This window comes from Malaclemys terrapin, chromosome 3 (assembly GCF_027887155.1).
Source record: "Malaclemys terrapin pileata isolate rMalTer1 chromosome 3, rMalTer1.hap1, whole genome shotgun sequence".
Taxonomy (NCBI): domain Eukaryota; kingdom Metazoa; phylum Chordata; order Testudines; family Emydidae; genus Malaclemys; species Malaclemys terrapin.
Window position 1 is genome coordinate 159,099,791 of NC_071507.1, and position 23,949 is coordinate 159,123,739.

At 40.1% G+C, this 23,949-nt stretch overlaps 1 protein-coding gene across 5 annotated transcripts in view; it reads right to left on the reverse strand.

The window, feature by feature from the left end:
• Nucleotides 1-695: 695 nt before the first annotated feature.
• LOC128834874 (isoaspartyl peptidase/L-asparaginase-like) overlaps nt 696-23,949 on the reverse strand; it is a 253,892-nt gene continuing 230,638 nt past the window's right edge. For 3 of the 5 annotated variants that reach the window (XM_054024027.1, XM_054024025.1, XM_054024026.1), the window contains one exon: nt 696-1,078. In XM_054024027.1, the coding sequence (XP_053880002.1) occupies nt 864-1,078 (215 nt within the window). In that variant the 3' untranslated portion in view covers nt 696-863. Of the gene's footprint in view, nt 1,079-23,607; nt 23,763-23,949 lie in introns of all 5 variants that reach the window. The other 2 variants (XR_008444511.1, XR_008444512.1) reach the window with 2 other exon arrangements.

Below are 23,949 nucleotides of genomic sequence, written 5' to 3' on the forward strand. Positions count from 1 at the left end.
TTCCCATGAAGGTTTCTGTTATAAGGAGGTATTGATGCAATTATATGTGTGAAGCTGATTTTTAAATGCTGAATTTTGTACATTATGTGGAACAGATTTTAATCCCACCTTGTTTTGATTGCTTCAAGAGAGCAATGCTGTTTTTAACAGAAAGTGGTTTATTTGGGAGAGTTTACTTGAAAGTACGTGTTTCACTGGGTTTGGGAAGAATTAATGAAAGGACCATAGAGGTGCTTTAACAAATAGGGTATTTCAATCTTTCAAATGTAGAAGAAAATAAAGTCTATATAGCTTATTTTGGAAGGCGTAAAAGTAGTTCTACTTCTTTCTCTATTCTTGGGGTAAGTATTTAGAACAATACATTAAAATATACTTGTGGGACTGCTATTAAGACTTAGTTGGATAAACTTGATTGAAAGCTTAACTTTTCCATGTCATTAAAATTTTCTAAAAATGCACAACAATCAATACATGATACATTTAGAGAGCAAAGGAAAAAAAATCGCACACATTACTGAAATAACCCAAGTTGGATGTTGATGTTGCAGCTGAAACATACAATACCATACACATTTTGTTTGTTTGTTCACTACAGTTTAGATATTGAATTTTGCATGGAACACCACTCCTCTGGAACACTGATTCCATGTAGCATTTAGCATATTCTCAAAGTTCTGAAATAACCAAATACAATGCCTTTGGAAAACTATCTTTATTAAAGGTAATAAAGTCATGTTTTATGAATCTTCTTGAATATGAAGTAAGTTAATCCAAAGATGCCAGATACATACACCCTTCATTAAGAATCATGTAGCACAAACTAATAATAACATCCACTGTAAAAATCCCCTCCCCAAAAAAGTTTATTTGGAGGGTTTAATTATTTCTTGAATTGTTTCTCCTGGATTTAGGCCATACATTAACACACCTTCCTTTATGCCTGCCCATGCCATCCGCTTGGTGGTGAATCGTGCTGTCCATTCACCAGTTTTGCTGACAACTATAACTCCTCCCCGTCCATGGACTCTCCTCTCCATATAGTGAAGAGCAGAATCTGCAGCTTCCTCTGGGGTTTTACCTAGTGTCAGAAGCACATCTGATTAGCTATTTATACACACAGTACAAAAATATAAAGACCATTAGTAGTATACTTTAAACATTGACATTATTTATTAGCTTTCCTTTTACCTTCAAGAATAAAAGTAACACATTGAATAAGTTTCAGCATGGTAGCTGTGTTAGTCTGTATCAGCAAAAACAACGAGGAGTCCTTGTGGCACCTTATAGACTAACAAATTTATTTGGGCATAAGCTTTCGTGGGCTAAAAGCCACTTCATCAGATCTATGGAGTGGAAAATACAGGAGCAGGTATAAATACATGAAAGGATGGGAGTTGCCTTACCAAGTGTAAGGTCAGTCTAACGAGACAATTAAATTAACAGCAGGATACCAATGAAGGAAAAATAACTTTTGAAGTGGTAATGAGAGTGGCCCATTTCAGACAGTTGACAAGAAGGTGTGAGTAACAGTAGGGGGAAATTAGTATTGGGGAAATTAGGTTTAGGTTTTGTAATGACCCAACCACTCCCAGTCTTTATTCAGGCCCTAATCTAATGGTATCCAGTTTGCAAATTAATTCCAGTTCTGCAGTTTCACGTTGGAGTCTGTCTTTTGTAGAAGAATTGCCACTTTTAGGTCTGTTATTGAGTGACCAGGGAGATTGAAGTGTTCTCCTACTGGTTGAATAACTTGCATGAAAATACAGTGCACAAAAAAGAATAAATGAATCAATTTGCTAGAAATGGATTTTGATGGTGTTCATTTTTCAATTGGTCTGCAACAACTCAGAAGGGTAAAATGCTTATCAATCAGATTTCTCCAAAGTTCATCTTATGTACATGAAATATGATGTAGAAAAAATATTTTGCTCAAACCTCCATTTTACTTCCAGTTTGTTTTTCCTTTCCAACCCATGGTCTGGGACCCCCATTCTGGAATTGTTTCACACTCCCACTGAACTCAGGGAGAGCTCAGTGAATGCATGCTCAAATTGTACATTATTTGGGGCAAGGACTGTCTTTTATCTAAGCTTGGAAAGGGCCCAGCATGTTGTAGCTAGTACTGCAAACATAATAATTAATAATCAAATTCTTGGTGTGTAACATAATTAGGCAGTGTCAGGGGAAATCTACAGCACCATCATATACAAAGCATGGGGAATTTTAGTGGGCTCCCAATTTTGTCTCACTTCCCTTGCTTTTGATCAATGTTAAGCCCCTCAGAAAAGTACAAACTCTTCAGAAAGCCTCAACTCTCCTTTTGTTTTATTGAAACAAGGGGCAAAATTGTTAGGAACAGGCCCCTCTCATACATGCATCACACACATATTCATAGTACAGCTTAGAGGTAGCAAACAGTGTCTAGGGTAAATCAAGGAGATGTGAACTGCATAAAATATCTCAAACAGGCCAAATATCAGCTTCATTTGAGGAGTGAAAATTCTTCTAATTGCTGTCCAAACATATTTGGCTCTGAATCCCTGAGCCTATCAAGTACTTCTCCCTAACAGGCCCTGGATCCCTTATCTGAGCAGATTTTCTGGAAGGGGATAGGAAGTGCTTACTAGATTGCAGTGCCCCGCTATCATTTGGAGGCAGATGCTATCCCACCCCATTTCCCTGGATCTTTGCATGTTGAAATTTTGGGAGGGATGTCAATGGTAAAGCTACTTCTTTAACCCCAATGTATCAGAGATCTCTTCTGGGGAGCAGGAGGCTGCACAACCTTTATTTAGACAACCAGAATGACTTGCAAAGCTGCTAGGAAGATTTTAGCTCCCAGCTAAGCAGAGGAAGATTTCAGGGCACTTTGAGCTCCACAGAGTCAGTGGATTTTCAGCAGCAGCATAACAATAACGTTCTCTGGATGGGCAGCCACCTCCCACCATCCAGAGGAGACATGTTGAGGATTTAGAGGTAGTGACCTTACCATGCAGCCCACTCAAAGATTCAATATAGGATGAGCGAACATTGGGACTTCTGATCCTGAGAGATGCGGTTAGTAGAGAACCAGCCAGTCCAAGCACAGCACAGCTGAGAAGGAGTTGGGGGATATTTAATATACTGGGTCATATACCTCTCCCTAGAAGACTTCAAAAGGAAGAGACAGCATGGAGGACTTTATGGAGTGGGGTATTGGAGTCATCACAGCTGATAGGAGAAATGTATCTAGGACAGTATGTGTTTCTTGCCAGTTGGAAAGCTGAAACATTGAATGATGCAACTGAAGAGGGGAATCAGTGCTTTTAGACCTTTAATTTTGTTCCCTTACTATAGCATCCATCAGGTTTATACAAGTTTTAATTCAGATTTGTCTTAGGGTCTTTTTAAAAAAACCTGTTCAACTTGCATTACAGTATGTCAATGGTTAGAGAATAATTACCATAACTCCCACTCCTACCCAACCATGCTGAAGATATTCACAGAGGCATCTCTCATAATGTTCATTTGAGGCTTATCTCTTAATGACTGCCAAATGACAGGGATCCCTCACCCTGGTTTCTTATTGCAAACAGCGTTTATGCACACCACTGGCATGTTCAACACCAAGTACTTTTGTGACTGGGGTCCTAGTATGGAGCCAGCTGTGGTCACTCAGTTAGGAGAACTGCAAAGAATGGGGCAGGCAATCCTCATAAAGCTGGTGGATATTCCAATACTTAGATTTACCAAGCCAGCATATTACCTTACTGGTTACTCAGAAGTCCAAAAAACATAGTTTCCTTAAAGTGATCCAGCCTCCATCCAGTTACTCACCTCAACTATGATGAACATTTCTGTAAATCATATTTCATCATATAAAAGAAAAGGTTCTACCAATCCCAAAGGATCGGACACATGACCTCCCAGGTTATTGAATATTCCAGATCGTATCCAAATACACGCTATAGCCAATTCTTATTAATTAAACTAAAATGTATTAAAAAACAAACGAGAGAGACTATGGTTAAAAGATTAGTATGCATACAAACATGAGTTCAATTCACTGAGGTGCAGATTCCTAGCAGAGATGTGGAGCTTTGTAGTTGCAAAGTGTTCTTTCAGAAATAGTTCATAGGTTATAGTCCAATGTCCAAATATCATATTCAGGGTGTACCAGCATAACTGATCTTGCAACTCAAACTTCCCCTGATGAAGCCTAAGCAGATCTGAGATAACAGAATCAGGACCCAAGGGTTTTTTTTACACAGTGTTCTAGCATCCATTTGACCACACAGTCCTGGTTAAACAATAGGCTTTTGATGTAACCTTTTGCTTTCTAAACACCACCAGTAATTAGTTACATAAATTAACATAGGGCAATTTATCCATTAGGCAGTCTATTACAAATTTCAGAGACATATAGACAATGACATTATTTTACCCAAGATTCATCCAAATGTTAATATTTCCTTTTGATCTCTGAATCAATAGTTATAGTGATAGTTCGGAACTGTCCCTTTATGGGTAGCATCTAAGATACACAAAATTACTATTACTTCTAACAACATGGGTCTGCATTTCAAAGTTCTAGCCTATTTAGCATGAATGGCCCTAATTATCATTTGCATACCTTTCTAACATGACTTTAAAGGTGGGCTTTGGGTCATTCAGCCTGCAAGTTGTTTAACCCTTTCTAGCCATGCGTCACAAACTTTATTTACAGCATGCTTTATTAATGTTCCGCACAGCATAAGGCTTTTCCCCAAGTCTTTGCCAACTACCAAGGCATGGGACAGAAGCGGGTAGGTCACACAGCTCTCTGTAATCTTTAACTCCTCTCTTTACCCCCTCTCCCCACCTCCTCCTGCCTCTCGTTTAACTGTTTCCAGCTGACAAGATGAATCACCCAGCTAATTAATCATTGAGTACTTAAACTATTACCTCATCAATTTGCCCCAGGTGGGGACACTTCCACAGTGCACAGAGAGGTAGGGCCGGCTCCAGGCACCAGCTTGGCATGGGGCGGCCACTCCGGAAAGGGGCGGCAGGTCCAGCTATTCGGCAGCAATTCGGTAGACGGTCCCTCACTCCCGCTCGGAGTGAAGGACCTTCTGCTGAATTGCCGCCGCAGATGGCGATCGTGGCTTTTTTTTTTTTTTTGGCTGCTTGGGGCGGCCAAAACCCTGGAGCCGGCCCTGCAGAGAGGTGAGTCAGCCTTTAGGTCTCTCACTCTGTCATAATGACCCTCTCCCTAAATTCAGCATTTCTGTGTCTGTTATGCGGAGCTCTGATGTAAATAAACCATTTCACTGGGGAATTAAAAGATTTCACTCACGCCATCTGGAATGTTTAAAAGAAGATTAGAAACTGCAGATACCCAGGTTACTTCACTCTCTTGCCCCCTAACAAAATACAGTGTCTTGAGTCTGACATATGTCTGGTACAGAATTACTTATTTTAATTTTAATCATATTTACTCAGGTTATTATTTACCTCCTAACAAACTGTTGAAAAAAGAACCAGGGTCAAAAGGGGGCGGGGGGAGCCCCAGCAGAGTGACAATTTTATTTAATTAGTTATTTATATACAAGAGGCCCAGGAAATTCCACAAGGACCAGCTCAGGGAATTTCTGTCCAATCTCCCTCTCCAGAAACTAAGGAGCAGGGAGTACAATCTACTTATCCCATGGATCTTTGGTATCATCAAGGAAAGGAACTGCCAGTCTCCTGGATAATTTTCCCTCTGAGCTGATGCTGTGTCTCTCAGTTTCTTGGCACAATAACCCCACATATGGCTGAGTCTATGATTCCATGAAATCCACTGGAGCAATGGATTGTTTAGTTAAAACAAATGGAACTTTCTAAAAAAAATTAGTCAGTACACTGTAGCAGTCACTTTTTTTCTATCCAGAAATGTAAATGTCATAGTAGAGTAAAGATGTACTTGCCCCAGCTGCTACTATATGACTACGTTACCACAAAAACCAAAATTGCTGAATTTTATTGTAAGGAATAAATCTGTGAATCACGTGTGTAAAACCCCTGCACTGTCTAAAGACGGACCCACAAGTATTCTTGAATTTGTAGCAAGGAATATTTTATTGTACATTCTCAATCTCTTGCATGATTTATGCTATTCTTCAGAGCTGAAGCACAGATTACCAGTCTCCTGGCATACTCATCTCTTAGAAGGCAGCATCCTGCACATATAAATGCTGGTAAGCCAGCTGTCAGTTTTTACAATGTGCAGGTCTGATGCAATTTGAAATTCACAAAATCATTAATTGAAAATCTGGATTATGGAGATTAGTTGTACCCTAGATGGCACAAAACTATATTGGTATGTTCTTTACTGCTCTGTGTTCATGGTACTGTGTTTCAAGGCACCCAAATCAAGTGTTCAGCTTAATTACATTCCACCTGAATAGATGGTATACAAAGATGTGGAAAATATTAAATGAACAATATAAACATTTCACATTTAATCTGACATAGGTGAAGAAACAATCTCTAAAAACAAATGGAACTTTTGTTTGTCTTTATAAGGAATTGATTTGCCTTTGCCATAGGGTCAATGACCAACTTATCTTGCTGATCAGTTTAAAAAGTTATCTTTATAAAAGAATCCAAATATTTATGTGGGTATTTATTTATTGTCACTTTTAACAATTAATTTCCATGTTCCTGTTGAACTTTACATAGGGAATGGTGTCTGTCTACTTGTCCGGTTGGGTATGAGAGGCCCCAAGGTTGGAGATGAGACGGTCATTTGAGGCCACCACTTCTATTTATCAAAATGTAGCCAACAACATTTCCATAAAAATGTTTATCAGATTTATACCAGTATATAAGAGGACCGAATTTTGCCCAAAGCTCTTGGTCTGCATGGCTTCATTGGAGTCAAGCTATCAGGATTTCCCTGGCCAGCATCAGCCCAAAGACCCCTCTTAAAAAAGGGATATGTGCCATAAAGGAGTAGGGTGCAATAGGTAATGCATCCTTGCACTATGTAACATTTATATACTTATGGAAAACTGACTTATATTTAACTTGCTTTCCTGTTATGTTTCATACTAGGCAAATACAACTTAGATGGGGCTACTATAAGGTGGGTGCATAACTGGCTGGATAACCGTACTCAGAGAGTAGTTATTAGTGGTTCCCAATCTTGCTGGAAAGGTATGACAAGTGGGGTTCCGCAGGGGTCTGTTCTGGGACCGGCTCTGTTCAATATCTTCATCAACGACTTAGATATTGGCATAGAAAGTAAGTATATTAAGTTTTCAGATGATACCAAACTGGGAGGGATTGCAACTGCTTTGGAGGATAGGATCATAATTCAAAATGATCTGGACAAATTGGAGAAATGGTCTGAGGTAAACTGGATGAAATTTAACAAAGACAAATGCAAAGTGCTCCACTTAGGAAGGAACAATCAGTTTCACACATACAGAATGGGAAGAGACTGTCTAGAAAGGAGTATGGCAGAAAGGGATCTAGGGGTTATAGTGGACCACAAGATAAATATGAGTCAACAGTGTGATGCTGTTGCAAAAAAAGCAAACATGATTCTGGGATGCATTAACAAGTGTGTTGTGAGCAAGACACGAGAAGTCATTCTTCCGCTCTACTCTGCGCTGGTTAGGCCTCAACTGGAGTATTGTGTCCAGTTCTGGGCACCGCATTTCAAGAAAGATGTGGAGAAATTGGAGAGGGTCCAGAGAAGAGCAACAAGAATGATTAAAGGTCTTGAGAACATGACCTATGAAGGAAGGCTAAAAGAATTGGCTTTGTTTAGTTTGGAAAAGAGAAGACTGAGAGGGGACATGATAGCAGTTTTCAGGTATCTAAAAGGGTGTCATAAGGAGGAGGAAGAAAACTTGTTCACCTTAGCCTCTAAAGATAGAACAAGAAGCAGTGGGCTTAAACTGCAGCAAGGGAGGTCTAGGTTGGACATTAGGAAAAAGTTCCTAAATGTCAGGGTGGTTAAACACTGGAATAAACTGCCTAGGGAGGTTGTGGAATCTCCATCTCTGGAGATATTTAAGAGTAGGTTAGATACATGTCTATCAGGGATGGTCTAGACAGTATTTGGTCCTGCCATGCGGGCAGGGGACTGGACTCGAGCCCCCTTCCAGGCCTAGAATCTATGAATCTATGAACTATCTTCTGTTTCTACAATAATGAATGCCGGCACCTTAGTCTCAATTTATGCATTTGTCTTGTTCAGGTATGTAGGTGTAAAGAATAAAACTTTAAGCACAAAGGATTTCTCTGTCCTGCTTCTGTTGTCTATGGATGAGAATTCCTTCCCTGGGATTATCCTTGGGCTCCAAAACATTATGGGCTAGATCAGGGATCAGCAACCTTTGGCACGTGGCCCGCCGGGGTAAGCACCCTGGCGGGCTGGACTCGTTTGTTTACCTGCCGCATCTGCAGGTTCGGCCAATTGCAGCTCCCACTGGCCGCGGTTCGCCGCTCCAGGCCAGTGGGGGCTGCGGGAAGGGTGGCCAGCACATCCCTCGGCCACGCCGCTTCCTGCAGCCCCCATTGGCCTGGAGCGGTGAACCGCGGCCAGTGGGAGCCGCGATCGGCCAAACCTGCGGATGCGGCAGGTAAACAAACTGGCCCAGCCTGCCAGGGTGCCTACCCTGGCAAGCCGCGTGTCAGCGGTTGCCGATCCCTGGGCTAGATTGAATTGAAGCCTTGGTCTACACTATAAACTTATGTCAGTATAACTATGTCCCTTGCGAGTGTGGAAAATCCACACCCCTGAGCACCACAGCTATACTGACCTAACCCCAGTGTAGACACCGTTATGTCGATGGGAGGGTTTCACCCATTAATATAGCTACTGCCTCTCGGGGAAGTGGAGGACCTAAGCCAATGGGAGAAGCTCTCCCGTTCGCATAGGCAGAATCATCATTAAGCGCTACAATGGCACAGATGCATTGGTGCAACTGCGCCGCTGCAGCGCTGTAAGTGTAGACAAGCCCTTAACAGGGCTGAACCTAAAGGTTCAATTTAGCTGGTAATGATTTGGGGCCCAAATTGTTCCACTCTTACTTAGATTGAGTAATACCTTACTCTGCAAGGAGCCCTATTGAAATCAATGGCAGAATCCAGCCCTTTATTTATAAATAATCCATCCCATCCTCAGCAGGCCTTTTGGTATCCTACAAAAGATCTTAAATAAAGAAAACATTTACTTTCTACTGCTTTTTTTTCCCCTAAAATACTTTGGCTTTTTTTAATTTTATTTTATTTTACAATTAGGTTCTATTTTAAAATTCGGCAGATTCCCCAATAAACGTCATATGCAACAGTTGATGTTATTTTTAAATAGTTTTACTTTTACTTAAATGAGACCCTTAATTTAAAGATGTTGCTTTAGGCATAAGGAATTTAAATTGTCACTTTTAGTTCCTTTAAGATACACCTGCAAGGAAAAATATCAATTTTACAAGGCTGAAAGGATCACTAATTGTCAGATTGTATTAACTCTACTTTTTGAATTCACAACAGTCTTTGTTAAAAAAAATCCTCAGAGGGGGTATAACAAAAACCACAGGATTGTAATTGTCTGGAAATTGCAGAACTCACATCCCTAAGCTTGTCTCTTAATAAAGCAATTGAAGAGAAAACCTTGCCAAGGTTTATTTTTATAGGTATTTCTCTGGGAGTATCAAGCAGAACTAGTCTTCAGAATTGGACTAATTTTGGAAGCAGTTCAGGTGTAGCAACTCTGCAGCACAAGTAGTGCTCAGTTGTGTTTTTTCCCCACTGAAAGCAGGTTGCACTAAAAAAAGAGAATAACAATTTCAATTAAACTGAGAATCATAAAGCTGTGTAACAAATCTCTGGTCCTCCTATCTCCACACCACAGAGTAATAGGTAAGAGAGACAATTATTGTTTTAACCTGTAATTTTATCTCTTATAGGTTGGGACCCACTTATCTGGTCAAGCACTGTTAGGAAGTAGCCAGCAGCGAATAATATCCTGCAACATTTGGAGCACCAGCAGGAAAACATATTAAAAATATAAACAACTACTTAGGGGTAAGAGATTTAGAAGAGAAACACAAAGGTCCTGATCCTGCAATGAACTCCAGTGGGCACAGAGTTCTGTCTGCTTGGTGCTTGTTGTAGGATTCGGACATAATATTAAAGAACAGTGGTACGGACTTTCTTTCAAAATGAACGTAGGAGCTGGATTTTCATCTGCTTTGCATTGCTGGAGCAGCATAAAGCAGTTGGAATATACTGGTAAGTCTGGCCCCAAATGCTTAAGTGTCTTCTCTACAAAAATGGAATAAGAATCTTCTTGGATTATGAGTGGCCCTGAATCAGGTGAAGAAAAGTGGATTTGGTTAGTAGGACCAGGGGAAAATATAGCTCTTTGGACTATTAGACTCAGGGGTCAAATTGGAATGCTCTGATGGGCTCCTTTAAGCAGTATCGTTTGGATACACACAAGTGCTCTGCTGGGTTCCTTGGGTTTGGTTCCTGTTTGGTGCAGAACAGATATTTAGGTTTGGCTCCTTCTCAGTAGGGGATGGACTCCGCACTGGGCTGTGCAGAGTTAGTATTCCTTTTGTGGTGCCTGTTGCTTCCCTGGGCTCTGCTCCTTCCCTCAGGTCTGTTGGCTCATGGGACAGATGTGGGGAAGGATTGTTAGATGAGGTAGTTCAGACCTCTAGGCTATTATTCTAGGCTTCCTGCAAAGTCAGACAAACAGTGGTGCATTATTTGCACTCAGTTAAGATTCAGATTTTTTTCCCCACAACCATATCTGCTGGAGACTTACTATTTTTTAAATGAAAACATAGATTCCAGAGCACATGATGGCAGCCTTCAAAAAAGCACCAGCTTGCCATGCCACTGCACGCTGGGCCAGTTCAAGCGCTGGTTGGACTGGGTATAATTATAAAGAGCTTCTCTTGATGTGTCTCTCCTCTAGCTTTAGCCACTCCAAGTCCATAGTCTGGAATGGGATTGTTCCTTTTCCTTTTGAAAGCATCCATCTGAGAAGGACATTGTGAAAATTCTGTCATGTTTAAGATGCAGTGAATCAGGTCCACTATATTGTCTAGGTAGTTGAATTGGAAAAGGTAGCTTAAATCATCCAAGTAAGAGTTTTCAAAGAGGGAAAAGTAAGTTTCTCAATTTCTTTTTGAGGTTTGGCTCTGTTAGGTAAGGTCCCATGGGAATCAAGACTGAGGGGAAAAACAACTGAGGAGAGTTGGCAGTTTTTCAAAGGGACACTATTAAGGGCCCAAAAGCAAGCTATTCCGCTGGTTAGGAAAGATAGAAAATGTGGCAAAAGACCACCTTGGCTTAACCACGAGATCTTGCATGATCTAAAAAATAAAAAGGAGCCATATAAAAAATGGAAACTAGGACAGATTACAAAGGATGAATATAGGCAAACAACACAGGAATGCAGGGGCAAGATTAGAAAGGCAAAGGCACAAAATGAGCTCAAACTAGCTACGGGAATAAAGGGAAACAAGAAGACTTTTTATCAATACATTAGAAGCAAGAGGAAGACCAAAGACAGGGTAGGCCCACTGCTTAGTGAAGAGGGAGAAACAGTAACAGGAAACTTGGAAATGGCAGAGATGCTTAATGACTTCTTTGTTTCGGTCTTCACCGAGAAGTCTGAAGGAATGCCTAACATAGTGAATGCTAATGGGAAGGGGGTAGGTTTAGCAGATAAAATTAAAAAAGAACAAGTTAAAAATCACTTAGAAAAGTTAGATGCCTGCAAGTCACCAGGGCCTGAGGAAATACATCCTAGAATACTCAAGGAGCTAATAGAGGAGGTATCTGAGCCTCTAGCTATTATCTTTGGAAAATCATGGGAGATGGGAGAGATTCCAGAAGACTGGAAAAGGGCAAATATAGTGCCCATCTATAAAAAGGGAAATAAAAACAACCCAGGAAACTACAGACCAGTTAGTTTAACTTCTGTGCCAGGGAAGATAATGGAACAAGTAATTAAGGAAATCATCTGCAAACACTTGGAAGGTCATAAGGTGATAGGGAACAGCCAGCATGGATTTGTGAAGAACAAATCATGTCAAACCAATCTGATAGCTTTCTTTGATAGGATAACGAGCCTTGTGGATAAGGGTGAAGCTGTGGATGTGGTATACCTAGACTTTAGTAAGGCATTTGATACAGTCTCGCACAACATTCTTATCGATAAACTAGGCAAATACAATTTAGATGGGGCTACTATAAGGTGGGTGCATAACTGGCTGGATAACCGTACTCAGAGAGTTGTTGTTAATGGTTCCCAATCCTGCTGGAAAGGCATAACGAGTGGGGTATCGCAGGGGTCTGTTTTGGGACCGGCGCTGTTCAATATCTTCATCAACGACTTAGATATTGGCATAGAAAGTACGCTTATTAAGTTTGCGGATGATACCAAACTGGGAGGGATTGCAACTGCTTTGGAGGACAGGGTCATAATTCAAAATGATCTGGACAAATTGGAGAAATGGGCTGAGGTAAACAGGATGAAGTTTAACAAAGACAAATGCAAAGTGCTCCACCTAGGAAGGAAAAATCAGTTTCACACATACAGAATGGGAAGAGACTGTCTAGGAAGGGGTACGGCAGAAAGGGATCTAGGGGTTATAGTGGACCACAAGCTAAATATGAGTCAACAGAGTGATGCTGTTGCAAAAAAAGCAAACATGATTCTGGGATGTATTAACAGGTGTGTTGTGAGCAAGACATGAGAAGTCATTCTTCCACTCTACTCTGCTTTGGTTAGGCCTCAGCTGGAGTATTGTGTACAGTTCTGGGCACCGCATTTTAAAAAAGATGTGGAGAAATTGGAGCGGGTCCAGAGAAGAGCAACAAGAATGATTAAAGGTCTTGAGAACATGACCTATGAAGGAAGGCTGAAAGAATTGGGTTTGTTTAGTTTGGAAAAGAGAAGACTGAGAGGGGACATGATAGCAGTTTTCAGGTATTTAAAAAGGTGTCATAAGGAGGAGGGAGAAAACTTGTTCACCTTAGCCTCTAAGGATAGAACCAGAAGCAATGGGTTTAAACTGCAGCAAGGGAGGTCTAGGTTGGACATTAGGAAAAAGTTCCTAACTGTCAGGGTGATTAAACACTGGAATAAATTGCCTAGGGAGGTTGTGGAATCTCCATCTCTGGAGATATTTAAGAGTAGGTTAGATAAATGTCTATCAGGGATGGTCTAGACAGTATTTGGTCCTGCCATGCGGGCAGGGGACTGGACTCGATGACCTCTCGAGGTCCTTTCCAGTCCTAGAATCTATGAATCTATGAATCTGAGAAGAAATCTAGTCTAGTATGTTTTGGTTTCAAGTTTATGTTTAGTCTTTCATTTCTGAGATGATGAAGAGGAGTTGGGTTTCACAAAGTGAGGAACACAAGTTCTAAAAGGAGAAGGAGAACTCCCCAGTGAGAATGTTGAAAGAATTCTGGTCCAGTCATAGCAAGTAGGCTTTGTTTAGAAATTCCAGGAGAAAGAGGACTTAGGCCACCTGGAGTAGAACATTTTGGTCAGCCACTAGTAGGTGCAATTGGCTCAACCTATATAATGCATTTATTTGTTTTGCAAATCCCATCTATGGCACTTGAAAGGTTGAAATCTGATAAGTGATGGATTACATTCTGGTAATCTCTGATGGATAGGCAAAGATTCAGATGTGGCATTCTGAGAATACCAAAGGTCAGGTTTCTGTGTCAACAGAAACATGGAAATTGCAGTCAGTCTGACACTGCTTTATAGCTACTTGGATAAAGCTAAGTTATGCTGCTTGTTTCCTTTGTGTGGAACTACTTGAGAGGTCAGAGAAACGCATGTAAATGATTCCCCCAAAAGTCTTACACATATTCCAAACCCTTTCCCCTCTACTGGCAACTCAGAGGCACTGAGACTTCCATACAATGTTCCTTGCTGATCCCCAGCTCCTCTTTGCCTACATTCTTGGATGTTTGATCCCTTTCAGAAAATTGGAGTTGTAGGCTCGGATTGTCAAAACAGCACAGCATCCAACAGCTGCCACTGAGGGCAAAAGGGAGCTGAGGGTGCAGAACATTTTTAAAAGCCTAGCTTCTTCATTTATATGCCTAAATGGCAGCTGAGATCTTTTGAGAATCTGGCCCCAGTGGAGAGTACTGAGCATTTTCCAACTGTGGCCTGTAGTGTACTCATTTTCATGGCTTACTTTGAATTGGCTCTATCATATTATTTTGCATTATATGCAATGAAACCAACACGAAAAAAAACACCTCCAATGAACAACCCCAGGAAAAAGAGAGTCTCCCCTATTTTTGTATTTATGTATGAAACTCTCAGATTATTACAGACAAACTGGTATTGGACACATATATTTAAGGTTACCTAACACTTTCCATTATAAGCCCCAGTAGGATGGTGTACCCTGCGCCCATAGTATGCTGGGCAGTGCATAGAGTGGTGGGGAACATGAGCTCTCCTCCTTCTCCAGAATATTATTCTTCAAAGGAAACAAGGTGTGAATAGTCCATCCCAGAGAGACAGCCATCGCAGAGGCAGCACAACATGGGGTGGTTGGTCATGTGCGCCTCTGTGTGAACCCCCAAAAAGGCGGATGACAGTTCAGCCCTTACTGAATAACAGAGACAGAAATAGAACCTGGGACTACTGACCCCCTAATTTCCAGTTCTCATCACTACATACACAAGGTAGGTCTACATTGCAGCTGGATTTGCTGCCAGAGTACAAACCCATGCAGACCACCCCTTGGTATGTACTTGGGTGGCTAGCACAAGCAACCCGTTACACTATTACTTTTAGCCTGATAGAAACATGTTAGCTCTGCTCAAGCTATTTGACCTGGGAAGCATGCACCCAGCTGCAGCGTATACATACCCATAGATTCTGGTTTAGATCTGATGCTAATATAAATCTGAATTAACTCCATGGAAGCCAATAAGATTACACCCATGTAAAACTGGTGTAAATAAGATCAGAGTTTGGAACCTTGGTTTTGTATTATTTCATATTACAATAACTCTTCATTCTAGCCTTCAAGCAGTGATAATCAGCTTCTCTTTTTAAAATGAAAGCAAAGATTTCATTGAGCACTTAGTAATATTAATATAAACACCTGTCACCAACTTCCTTCTTGTGCCCCTAATTGCTTGAAGCACCAGACTTGTCAGATGATTTGCTTCCTATATATTTAAAATATGTCTTCCTGGTTCCTTTGTTGTCTTTGATGTTTTTTTACAGTCCTAGACTTGCTGATCAATGTAGTCTTTTCATTTCTGTTTAGTTTTCATTATCTTCCTCTTTTAATACGGTGTTTCACATTTCCAATAAGCTGCTTTCTTTTCCTTAATTGCTGTGTTCATCAATATGCTTTTTTGTTCTGCCTACTCCACTTCTACCAGGAAAATATAATGTGTGATTCATTTTTCTTAGAACATTCTCTCTCAGTGCTGGTCCCATGCCTCTGTTATTCATAAAGTGTGTGCATATAACACTAACTGTACTTATGCAATTCTCTCTTTCCATTTCTAAGGGCTGCGTTAGCACTCCTTGCATCATGTGTGGAAGGGAGAGCAGGGACTGTATGGCTGTTACTTATCCTCCACTCCAAGAGAACGGATGTAGTGGGATGGAGAGCAGGAGGAGCATTGGCTTTGTTCCTTATAACTAATAAGCCAAGAAAGATGAGCCAACACAATTTTGGGAAAGTAAGTTGTACCCTAAAGAGGGGTGCAGGAAATTACACCTCCACAGGAGCTGTGGGTGAACAGGGCTCCTCTGGGGACAGTGCAGCTATGTACTTGGGGAGAGACTTAAGGCTCAGGATAAAATTTTCAAAAGGGCCTAAGTAACTTTGGAGCCTAGATCCCATTTTCAAAAGTGACTTAGGCACTGAGGGCCAGATTTTCTAAGGTATTTAGATGTTTATGATGCTGTATGATTGAATATGATCATTTATATCATTGATATTACCACTGTTATATAATTGCAACAAATCTTATACAAAATATGTCATGTAAGGTGTCAATGGAAAAGGAATGATTTGGTAAGCATGACTATCCTGATTAAATCCATGTATAATCTTTTTATGTGAAATTATGATTATTGGCTATGTACTTGCATTTTACACATCTCTTGTGTTCCTGGGTAATACCCTCCAGACAGAATATTATATTAGGGCCAGACTGCTATGTGTTGATGGCCCATTAAGAACACCCAGCTCACAATGGGCCACTGAAGAAATTCATTCAGCCCAGTAAGCTTTTCCTGTGGATGCCTGAGAAAGAATATGGGCAATGGCTGCCCCTGTGAGTCATCAAAGCATATAAGGGCATGTGATATGCTCATGTGACACTGAACTCCATCTTGGGCCAGTAATTTTCCATGCACCTGGACTGTGGGCTTTGTTTGAGACAGTAAAATTCCATGCACATGGCAGACGATTTAAAAAGCACCAGATGCATCTCCATCTTCATTTCCTGCTTCATTTCTCTGGACTGGATTTCTAACAAGGAAGTTCTAAACAAGGACTGATGACTCACAGTTCATTTGGGTGATTCCAGAGAGACTTTTGCAAGCTAGCAGTTTATTCTATCACTGCTGCAAACCTGATATGAGGACTTTGCAATCACTTGTAGGTATATGATCTGTTACCCATTTTAACTCTCTTTTTCTCTTCTTTTATTATTAAACCTTTAGTTTTTAGTTTTACTAAAGGATTAGCATCAGTGTCATTATTGGGTAAGATCTGAGTTATATATCGGCCTGGCTAGGTGGCTGGTCCCTTGGGATTGGAAAGACCCTATAACTGATTAAACTGGTTTTCAGTAACCACTCATCATAAAGTCTAGTGTCTGGGTGGTGAGCCAAGGGCTGGAATGCCTAAGGAGACTGCATTTTTGACTTCTTATAACCGGTGTGGTGATACAGAAGTTCACTTTTGTTACTGACTTGGTATAATCTATGATAGCAAAACTACCAGTCTGGGGTGAGCCTGCCTTGTTTCTCAGTGGTCTGTCTGAATTTGGTATCCTTAGCTGTGACCCACTGACTGACAGTGCATAAAGATTCTGATAGGTGCCTAGTGGGATTTTCAAAAACTCCTAAGCAGGCACTTTGGAGTCAACTAATTGGAATTAGGCAGCTATCCTGCGCAGCCAGTTTGCAAATCCCACTAGGCCCCTATCTGCCTCTTTAGGTGCCTAAATACCTTTGAACATCTGGCCCTTAGAAGTCTAAGTCTCATTAAAAGTCAATGGGACTTAGGCATCATTTCATTATTTTACCCTTGATCTAACTCTCAATGTTAAAAATATTTTTTTCAATTTGATCAAAAATAACAATTACAAAGACTTCGTATAGAGTGGCCAAAGAAAAATAATAGAGCACTATGTTGATTTCTTTCAAACAGGAATCAATGCATAGTCTTTTTCTTATGCAATTGTATGTATCACAAGGCAAAAGAAATCAGAAAAAGACCCAACAGCATATGAATAGATTTTCAAAGGCTCACAGTGTGTCACCAATAAAAATCAGATTTGAAGACTGAGAAATAATAACAAACATTTTCAAAAATTATTTAGATCTTTCCCTATGGACAGTGGTATAAAATGGCATCTTAATTGAACTTTCTTCCAGTGCTGCAAGGTTTGCATTGCTGCCAGGTCTGCCCATGAGGGTCTGCCCATGAGGATCCTGTTGCAGGATCATGGGTGCAACTGTAAAATCATGTAGCAGGTACCTCTATGGCAGTCCTTGTATACTCATGTCAACAAAGTAATGCTCAAAACTCCTCACTAGCAACAGAAATATACAAAGGGATAGATCCACAAAGGGATTTAGGTGCCTAATTGCAACTTTAGGTAACAAAATCCAAAATTTATATCCTCAAAACCCTCACTCAGCTGCTGCCTAACCCTGTAGGAGCCTAAATTCCCACTGGTAAAGTCCCTCACACTACCCTTCTGCTGGGGAGCCATGTGCATTGCCATGTGTTTTGATGCCCAGGATCCTAGCACGCATCTAAACCCTGGTGGGATCCTCAATTTATCTTACCCGGGGGGCAGGTCCATCAGCTCAGGCTTTATGCAAAATGGGGTGGTGGCTCTCTTATATGCAATTGCCCAAAGATAGAGCACTGATATAGAATGTAGGAGATCTGGGTTCAAGTTCTGACTCCATCTGATGTGGAGCAGGGGCTCAAACACAGATCTCTCATGAGTCCTCCTAAACACCAGGCAGTGTGATATTCTGGCATGTGTCTTTCTCAATCTCTTATGTTGAAGCTGTTCCACTATGTATAGAATATTTAACTACTCATTGAGCTAGAGAAAGTGAAAGTGAATCTTGGCCACTGTTTAAAGCACTCACCAAAGAGAGACAGGATACAGGCCCTGCTCCACAGGGCTATAGTGGTATTCTCACGCCAGCTCTGACCCAATGACTATTCAAGTAGTTCATACAAAGTGGAACAGCTTCAATAGGAGACACTGCAAGCAACATATCTCAGTGGAGAGGGTATTCTCCTCAGAGGTAGGAGACCCAACTTGAAGTTCCTGTTCCATATCAGGTAGGGGCAAGGGAAAATTGAAATCAGGTCTCCGACTTCCTGGATGAGTGCTTTTACCACTGGACTAAACATCAGAGTGGGAGCAGTGGAACCCCTACCAGTATTGTTTTATGCAGGACCTGATCTGGTAAGCAGCTTCTGAAAAGTTGCTGTGGGTATGCTTGCTGGCAGATTTTTAGGCACCTTGGGGACTTTACCAGCAGAAATATAAGCACCTCAGGACTTTAGATGCCTACAGGGTGAGCCAGGAGCTAAGCAGGAGTTTTGAGGATCTGACTTCTTTATTTCAGTGCCTAAAGTAGCAGGTAGGTGCCTAACTCCCTTCTGAAAAAAATTACCTGTTATATCTGGTTCAGTTCAATACTACATTTAGCAACACACCTACATATTGTATATGTGACTAGCATATATTAAATACACACAGAGAGAGACCACATATAACATTCACAGAATAATCCTCCCAACATCAGAGTGAAATTATATTAATGCAAGACCTTTACAAGCACCTATGTTAGTGATTATTTATGATTTTTTCATAAGAATATAAAATTCCTTCAATTTTAAAAATTACAAATCTTTGCAACTGTTAACAATTGCTAACCTGCTGTAGAAGCCATTTGTACTGTATCTTTTAAAAATCCCAGGAAATTTGACAGGGTGAAATTAGATGAGGGTGAAAAGGGCTTCAGTATTAAGAATAGGCAGGCTGACAACAGGCATTAGTAGCCTTTCTTCTTCACTACAGATTAAAAAAAAAAGGATTTTATTTTTGATCCAAAGATAACTTTATTCCTTATCTCCTGTTTTTTTATGCCAGGACCCTTTATGATGTGCCTTAAGTATGATATGTCTTTTGTCGTTAGACAAAATGTTGTTTTCCTTTGCCTGCTGCAAAGCCATTACATGCCATCTTTACCAGAATTTCCTCAACAAGAGCATCCCAGATTTCTAAAGTGTTAAATTGAGGTTATTCATTCAGACCTTTGGAATAGATTTCTAGAGTTCTTGCTGCCATTGCTGATGTTATTGTACATAAATTATTAGTAAAAATAATTGTTCCATTTGAAAGAAATCTGAACAGGATTGTGATGTACACTTTCTTCATTATGGGTGTAATCCAGAACTCACTGAAGACAATTGGAGTTTTCTGCTGACCAAAATGGTCTTTGGTTTGGGCCTTAATGAGGCAATCTGAATAAAAATAGTTCTCTTTAAGGAAAAAATTCTCTTCTTGGATTTAGATTTTGAGTCTGATATTTAATAATTACAGCTGACTAAAGAACAACAATTCTGTTTCTCAGAAACATTGAGATTTTGAAATTTTCATTCCTCAGTGGAACAAAACCAAAACGCTTTGAACATTCTGAACAACAAAACTGTATCAAAACGTTTTTTAAATGTGCATGTGTCGCCTAGTTAGGGATGTGGGAGATCTAGGTTCAAGGCCTGCCTCTGGTTAATTCAAAGCAGAAATCATCATTCTGCTTCGCTAGAATTCAGGCAGAACAAAGACTTGAACCAGGGTCTCCTAAATTCCAGGCCAGTACCATTACTAAGAGGCTGTAAGAGTGGGAGCATGTGTCTCTTTCTCTCTGCCTGGAACCAAAAAAAACGACTTAGTCATTACTGATACATCTCCACAAAATGGTTTTGAAGATTCAACCAGCTCTATTAAAAATGCCAGCACAATAGTGGAATCAAGATCTTTCCTGAGGAATAGAGAGAATAATATTGCCTTTACTTGTAAATAGATATGCACAGTCTGCATAGCGTTTTGCGTACGTGTGGATTGAGAATACTGCATGGACTTCTTCCCATCAGTTTCAATGGTCCACAGATTCACAGATTTTAAGGACAAAAGGACCATTATCATTGTCTATTCTGATCTCCTGTATAATATAGGACATATGGGATTCCTGCACCAATCCCATAACTTCCTCTTGAACTACAGCATATCTTTAAAACAGACGTCCAATTTGATGTAAAGACTACAAGGGATGGAAAATCCACCACATCCCTAGGTTCTAATGGTTAATGACCCTCACCTTCACTCTGATGTTGGGAGGATTATTATGTACATGTTATATGTGGTCTCTGTGTGTGTGTATTTAATATATGCTAGTCACATATACAATATGTAGGCATATTGCTAAATGTAGTGCTGTTAAATGTAGTCTTAGCAAGCTTCATCTTCCAGCTATGGGATCTTGATGCCTTTGTCTCATAGATTAAGGAACTCTCTACTATCTTCTCCCCATTAAGTATTTATAGACCATGATCAAGTCACCTCTTTAACTTATGTGGGATAAACTAAATAGACTGAGCTTCTTTAGTCTTCCATTATAAAAGGCATGTTTTCCAGCTCTCAACCATTCCAGTATCTCTTCTCTAAACCCTTGCTAATTTGTCAACATCCTTTATTATTATTAAGTTAGTTAGTACTGCAGTAGCACCTAGAAACTCCAATTATAGACCATGGCCCTATTGTGCTAAGCACTGTACAAACACATAATAAAAATTCCCTTCCCCAAGGAACTTATAATCTAAATGAGTATGGAGACCAGAACTGGACATGGTCTCCTAGTAACGGTCTCATTAATACCATATAAGGTGGTAATCACGCCTCTCTACTTCTACTCAACATTCTCTTGCTTATACCTCCAAGGGCCACATTTGCTTTTTTAGCCACCACATCGTTATGGTGGGGGTCAAGCTCAGCTGGTTTTCCACCATGATCTTTAAGTCCTTTTTTGAATCCTTGCTTTTCAAAATATAGCTCCCCATTCCATAAGTGTGACCTACATTCTTGGTTCTTAGATCTACGATTCAGCATTTAGCTACATTAAAACACATGTTGTTCAAGTGAGCCCAGTTTACTATGTGATCCACGTCTGTAGAACTGACCTGGTCTTATTATTTACCAAACCAGCAAATGTTTGTGTCATCTGCTAACTTTGCCAACAATGCTCTTATGTTTTCTTCTAGATATAAGATATGGAATAGCATTAGGCCAAGAACACAGTCCTGTGGACCCTATCAGAACTGCCTTAATTGGATGACTTCTCCACATTTAGAACTACTTTTTTATATCTATCAGTTTTTAATCCATATAAGATGTGCTACATTGATTTTGTATAGATTTTTTGTAATCAGAATTTTGTGTAGTACTAAATACCTTATAGGAGTCTAGATATATTATGGCAACAGTTATTTTTGTCAGCCAAACATATAATCTCATCAAAAAACAATAATTTGTTTGCTTGACAAGACCTATTTTCCACAAAGCCATATTTATTGGCTTTAATTACTCTACCATCCATTAATTCTTTACTGATTGCATCCCATATCAGAATTTCTATGAGTTTGCCTGGGATCAATGTCAGGCTAACTGACCTACAGTTATACAGGTCATCCCCTTTGCTGTTTTTAAATATTGGTACAACGTGTGCTTTCTTCTAGTCCTCTGCAATGTCCCCAAGTTATCCAGTCCTGCAGATTTAAAATATGATTTACATTAACAGTTACTCTTTAACATCCTTCCCAGTTATTGTTGTAGGAGAATTTCATTATCATTGTAAACTGTGAATATCCAGCTTCTTGATTATGATGCTTTCCTTGTTTGCATCGATTTTAGAATGCACTGATTTGATTTCAGCCCCACCCTTCACCCCCTGGTGTGTGTATATATATATACCCACACTTATGGTCCAGATTGTCCCCTCCCCTCATAAAACCTTTAGCCAGGGGATATTACATTGTAGAGATCTCCTCACATCATATTATCAGGGGGAGTGAGGTTTGACAGAAGGCATGTCCTTAAACATGAAAGATTCTTGCGGATCTGCAGGAGGACCTGTGCCTCTTCACTAATTGTAGCCCCAGTCCCTCTTGCCTGGTTCCTTGAATGCAGCAGCCCACAAGTCTTCTGGTAAGGGGTAGGCTCCACAGTGGTGATAATACAGAGAACTCTACTATCTTCTCCAGGGATTCTCTGCAAATGAAGATGCACTTCTCTATGGCCAAATAATTTCCACTCTTCCTCTTCCCGCTCCAGAGTGGGCCATGTTAATTAATCATTTGACCAATTATTTGCTATGTGTAACTACAACACAGGCATTAGACAATCAGCCTGTTGTAACATTGTTTCAACAGTAACAAAACCAGGAATAGAATTAAGTTGCAGAATTATAGACGTATAAGATTGATCAGTATTTAAAAGGAATAATTATGTACTAGATATCTAAATAAGGAAGGCTAAAATGCAAGACCTGTAGGCTGAGGCCTGAAAGATTTTAGCTTTGCTATTTTAGGCCTTGGAGATAAGAAATGCTGACATAAGTAACTGAAGAATAACCGGATGCCATAAGATTATGGGAAAAGAGGTACCAAGGGTAATACTGCAAAAAATTACCTAGAAATCACAAAAAATGCAACATAGAGTAGTCACATCTGTATCTAACATGTGTCTTAACCTCAGGATACAGGTTATACATCAATGTTAATGAGACTAACAGGAACTATACACAACCTATAGGAAATGGAGTCCCTCAGGTTTCTAGGAGACACCAGACCAATAAGGAAAAAGAGGGTTGACACTTTCATGCACATGCGCAGAATGTAGGTATAGGCAGAATCACATTATAAAAAGGGGGAGCTCAGAGTGGGAAAATTGAACTTCCTATGGGAAAACTCCAGCAGGAATCATCCCTCTACTGATGATCAATCAATGAGACACCCATCAGACCCTAACACTATCTAGGTGGATGTGAGTATCTCTATAGTTAATACTGGTTCATGGAAATATCTAGGAGTTGTATATGCTGTGACATTCACAACTTTGTTGGTAACGTTAATAAAATTGATAACAGATAGTGGACCTTGTTCTTGTGATTGTATGTGTTACTTGCCTATGGTTTCATGTGTTCCTATGAGCTCTACATTTAAAATAAGCAGAGGTAACTCTGTTCAACCTGAAACTGTAGCCGCCAGAGACAAACCCTCAATGATGTAACATAACATAATTAAAACTAACTTTAAATAAAAATAAAGGCTACACCAAGAACCTGTAGAAAGGCCTCCACAGGGTCTGGAAGAGATGTGAGGAGTTGGTGCCTCAGAGGTGGCTGTTCTCCCACTTCTGCACAGTAGTGGAGAGACCCACACATGGAGATCTTGTAGTGTGCAGATCTGGAGAGGGATAAGTTATGCAGTTAAATAAAAATTACATCTATTCATTTTTGTTGGGTTTAAATATAGTAGGAAATATTTGCTGAAACCATTTAGAAACTTTTATACTGTATTAGCAAATCATGTCTCATTCAGTCTGCCAGGTTTGACATAACACAGTCAGCTATGTTGTATAATGTGACATGCT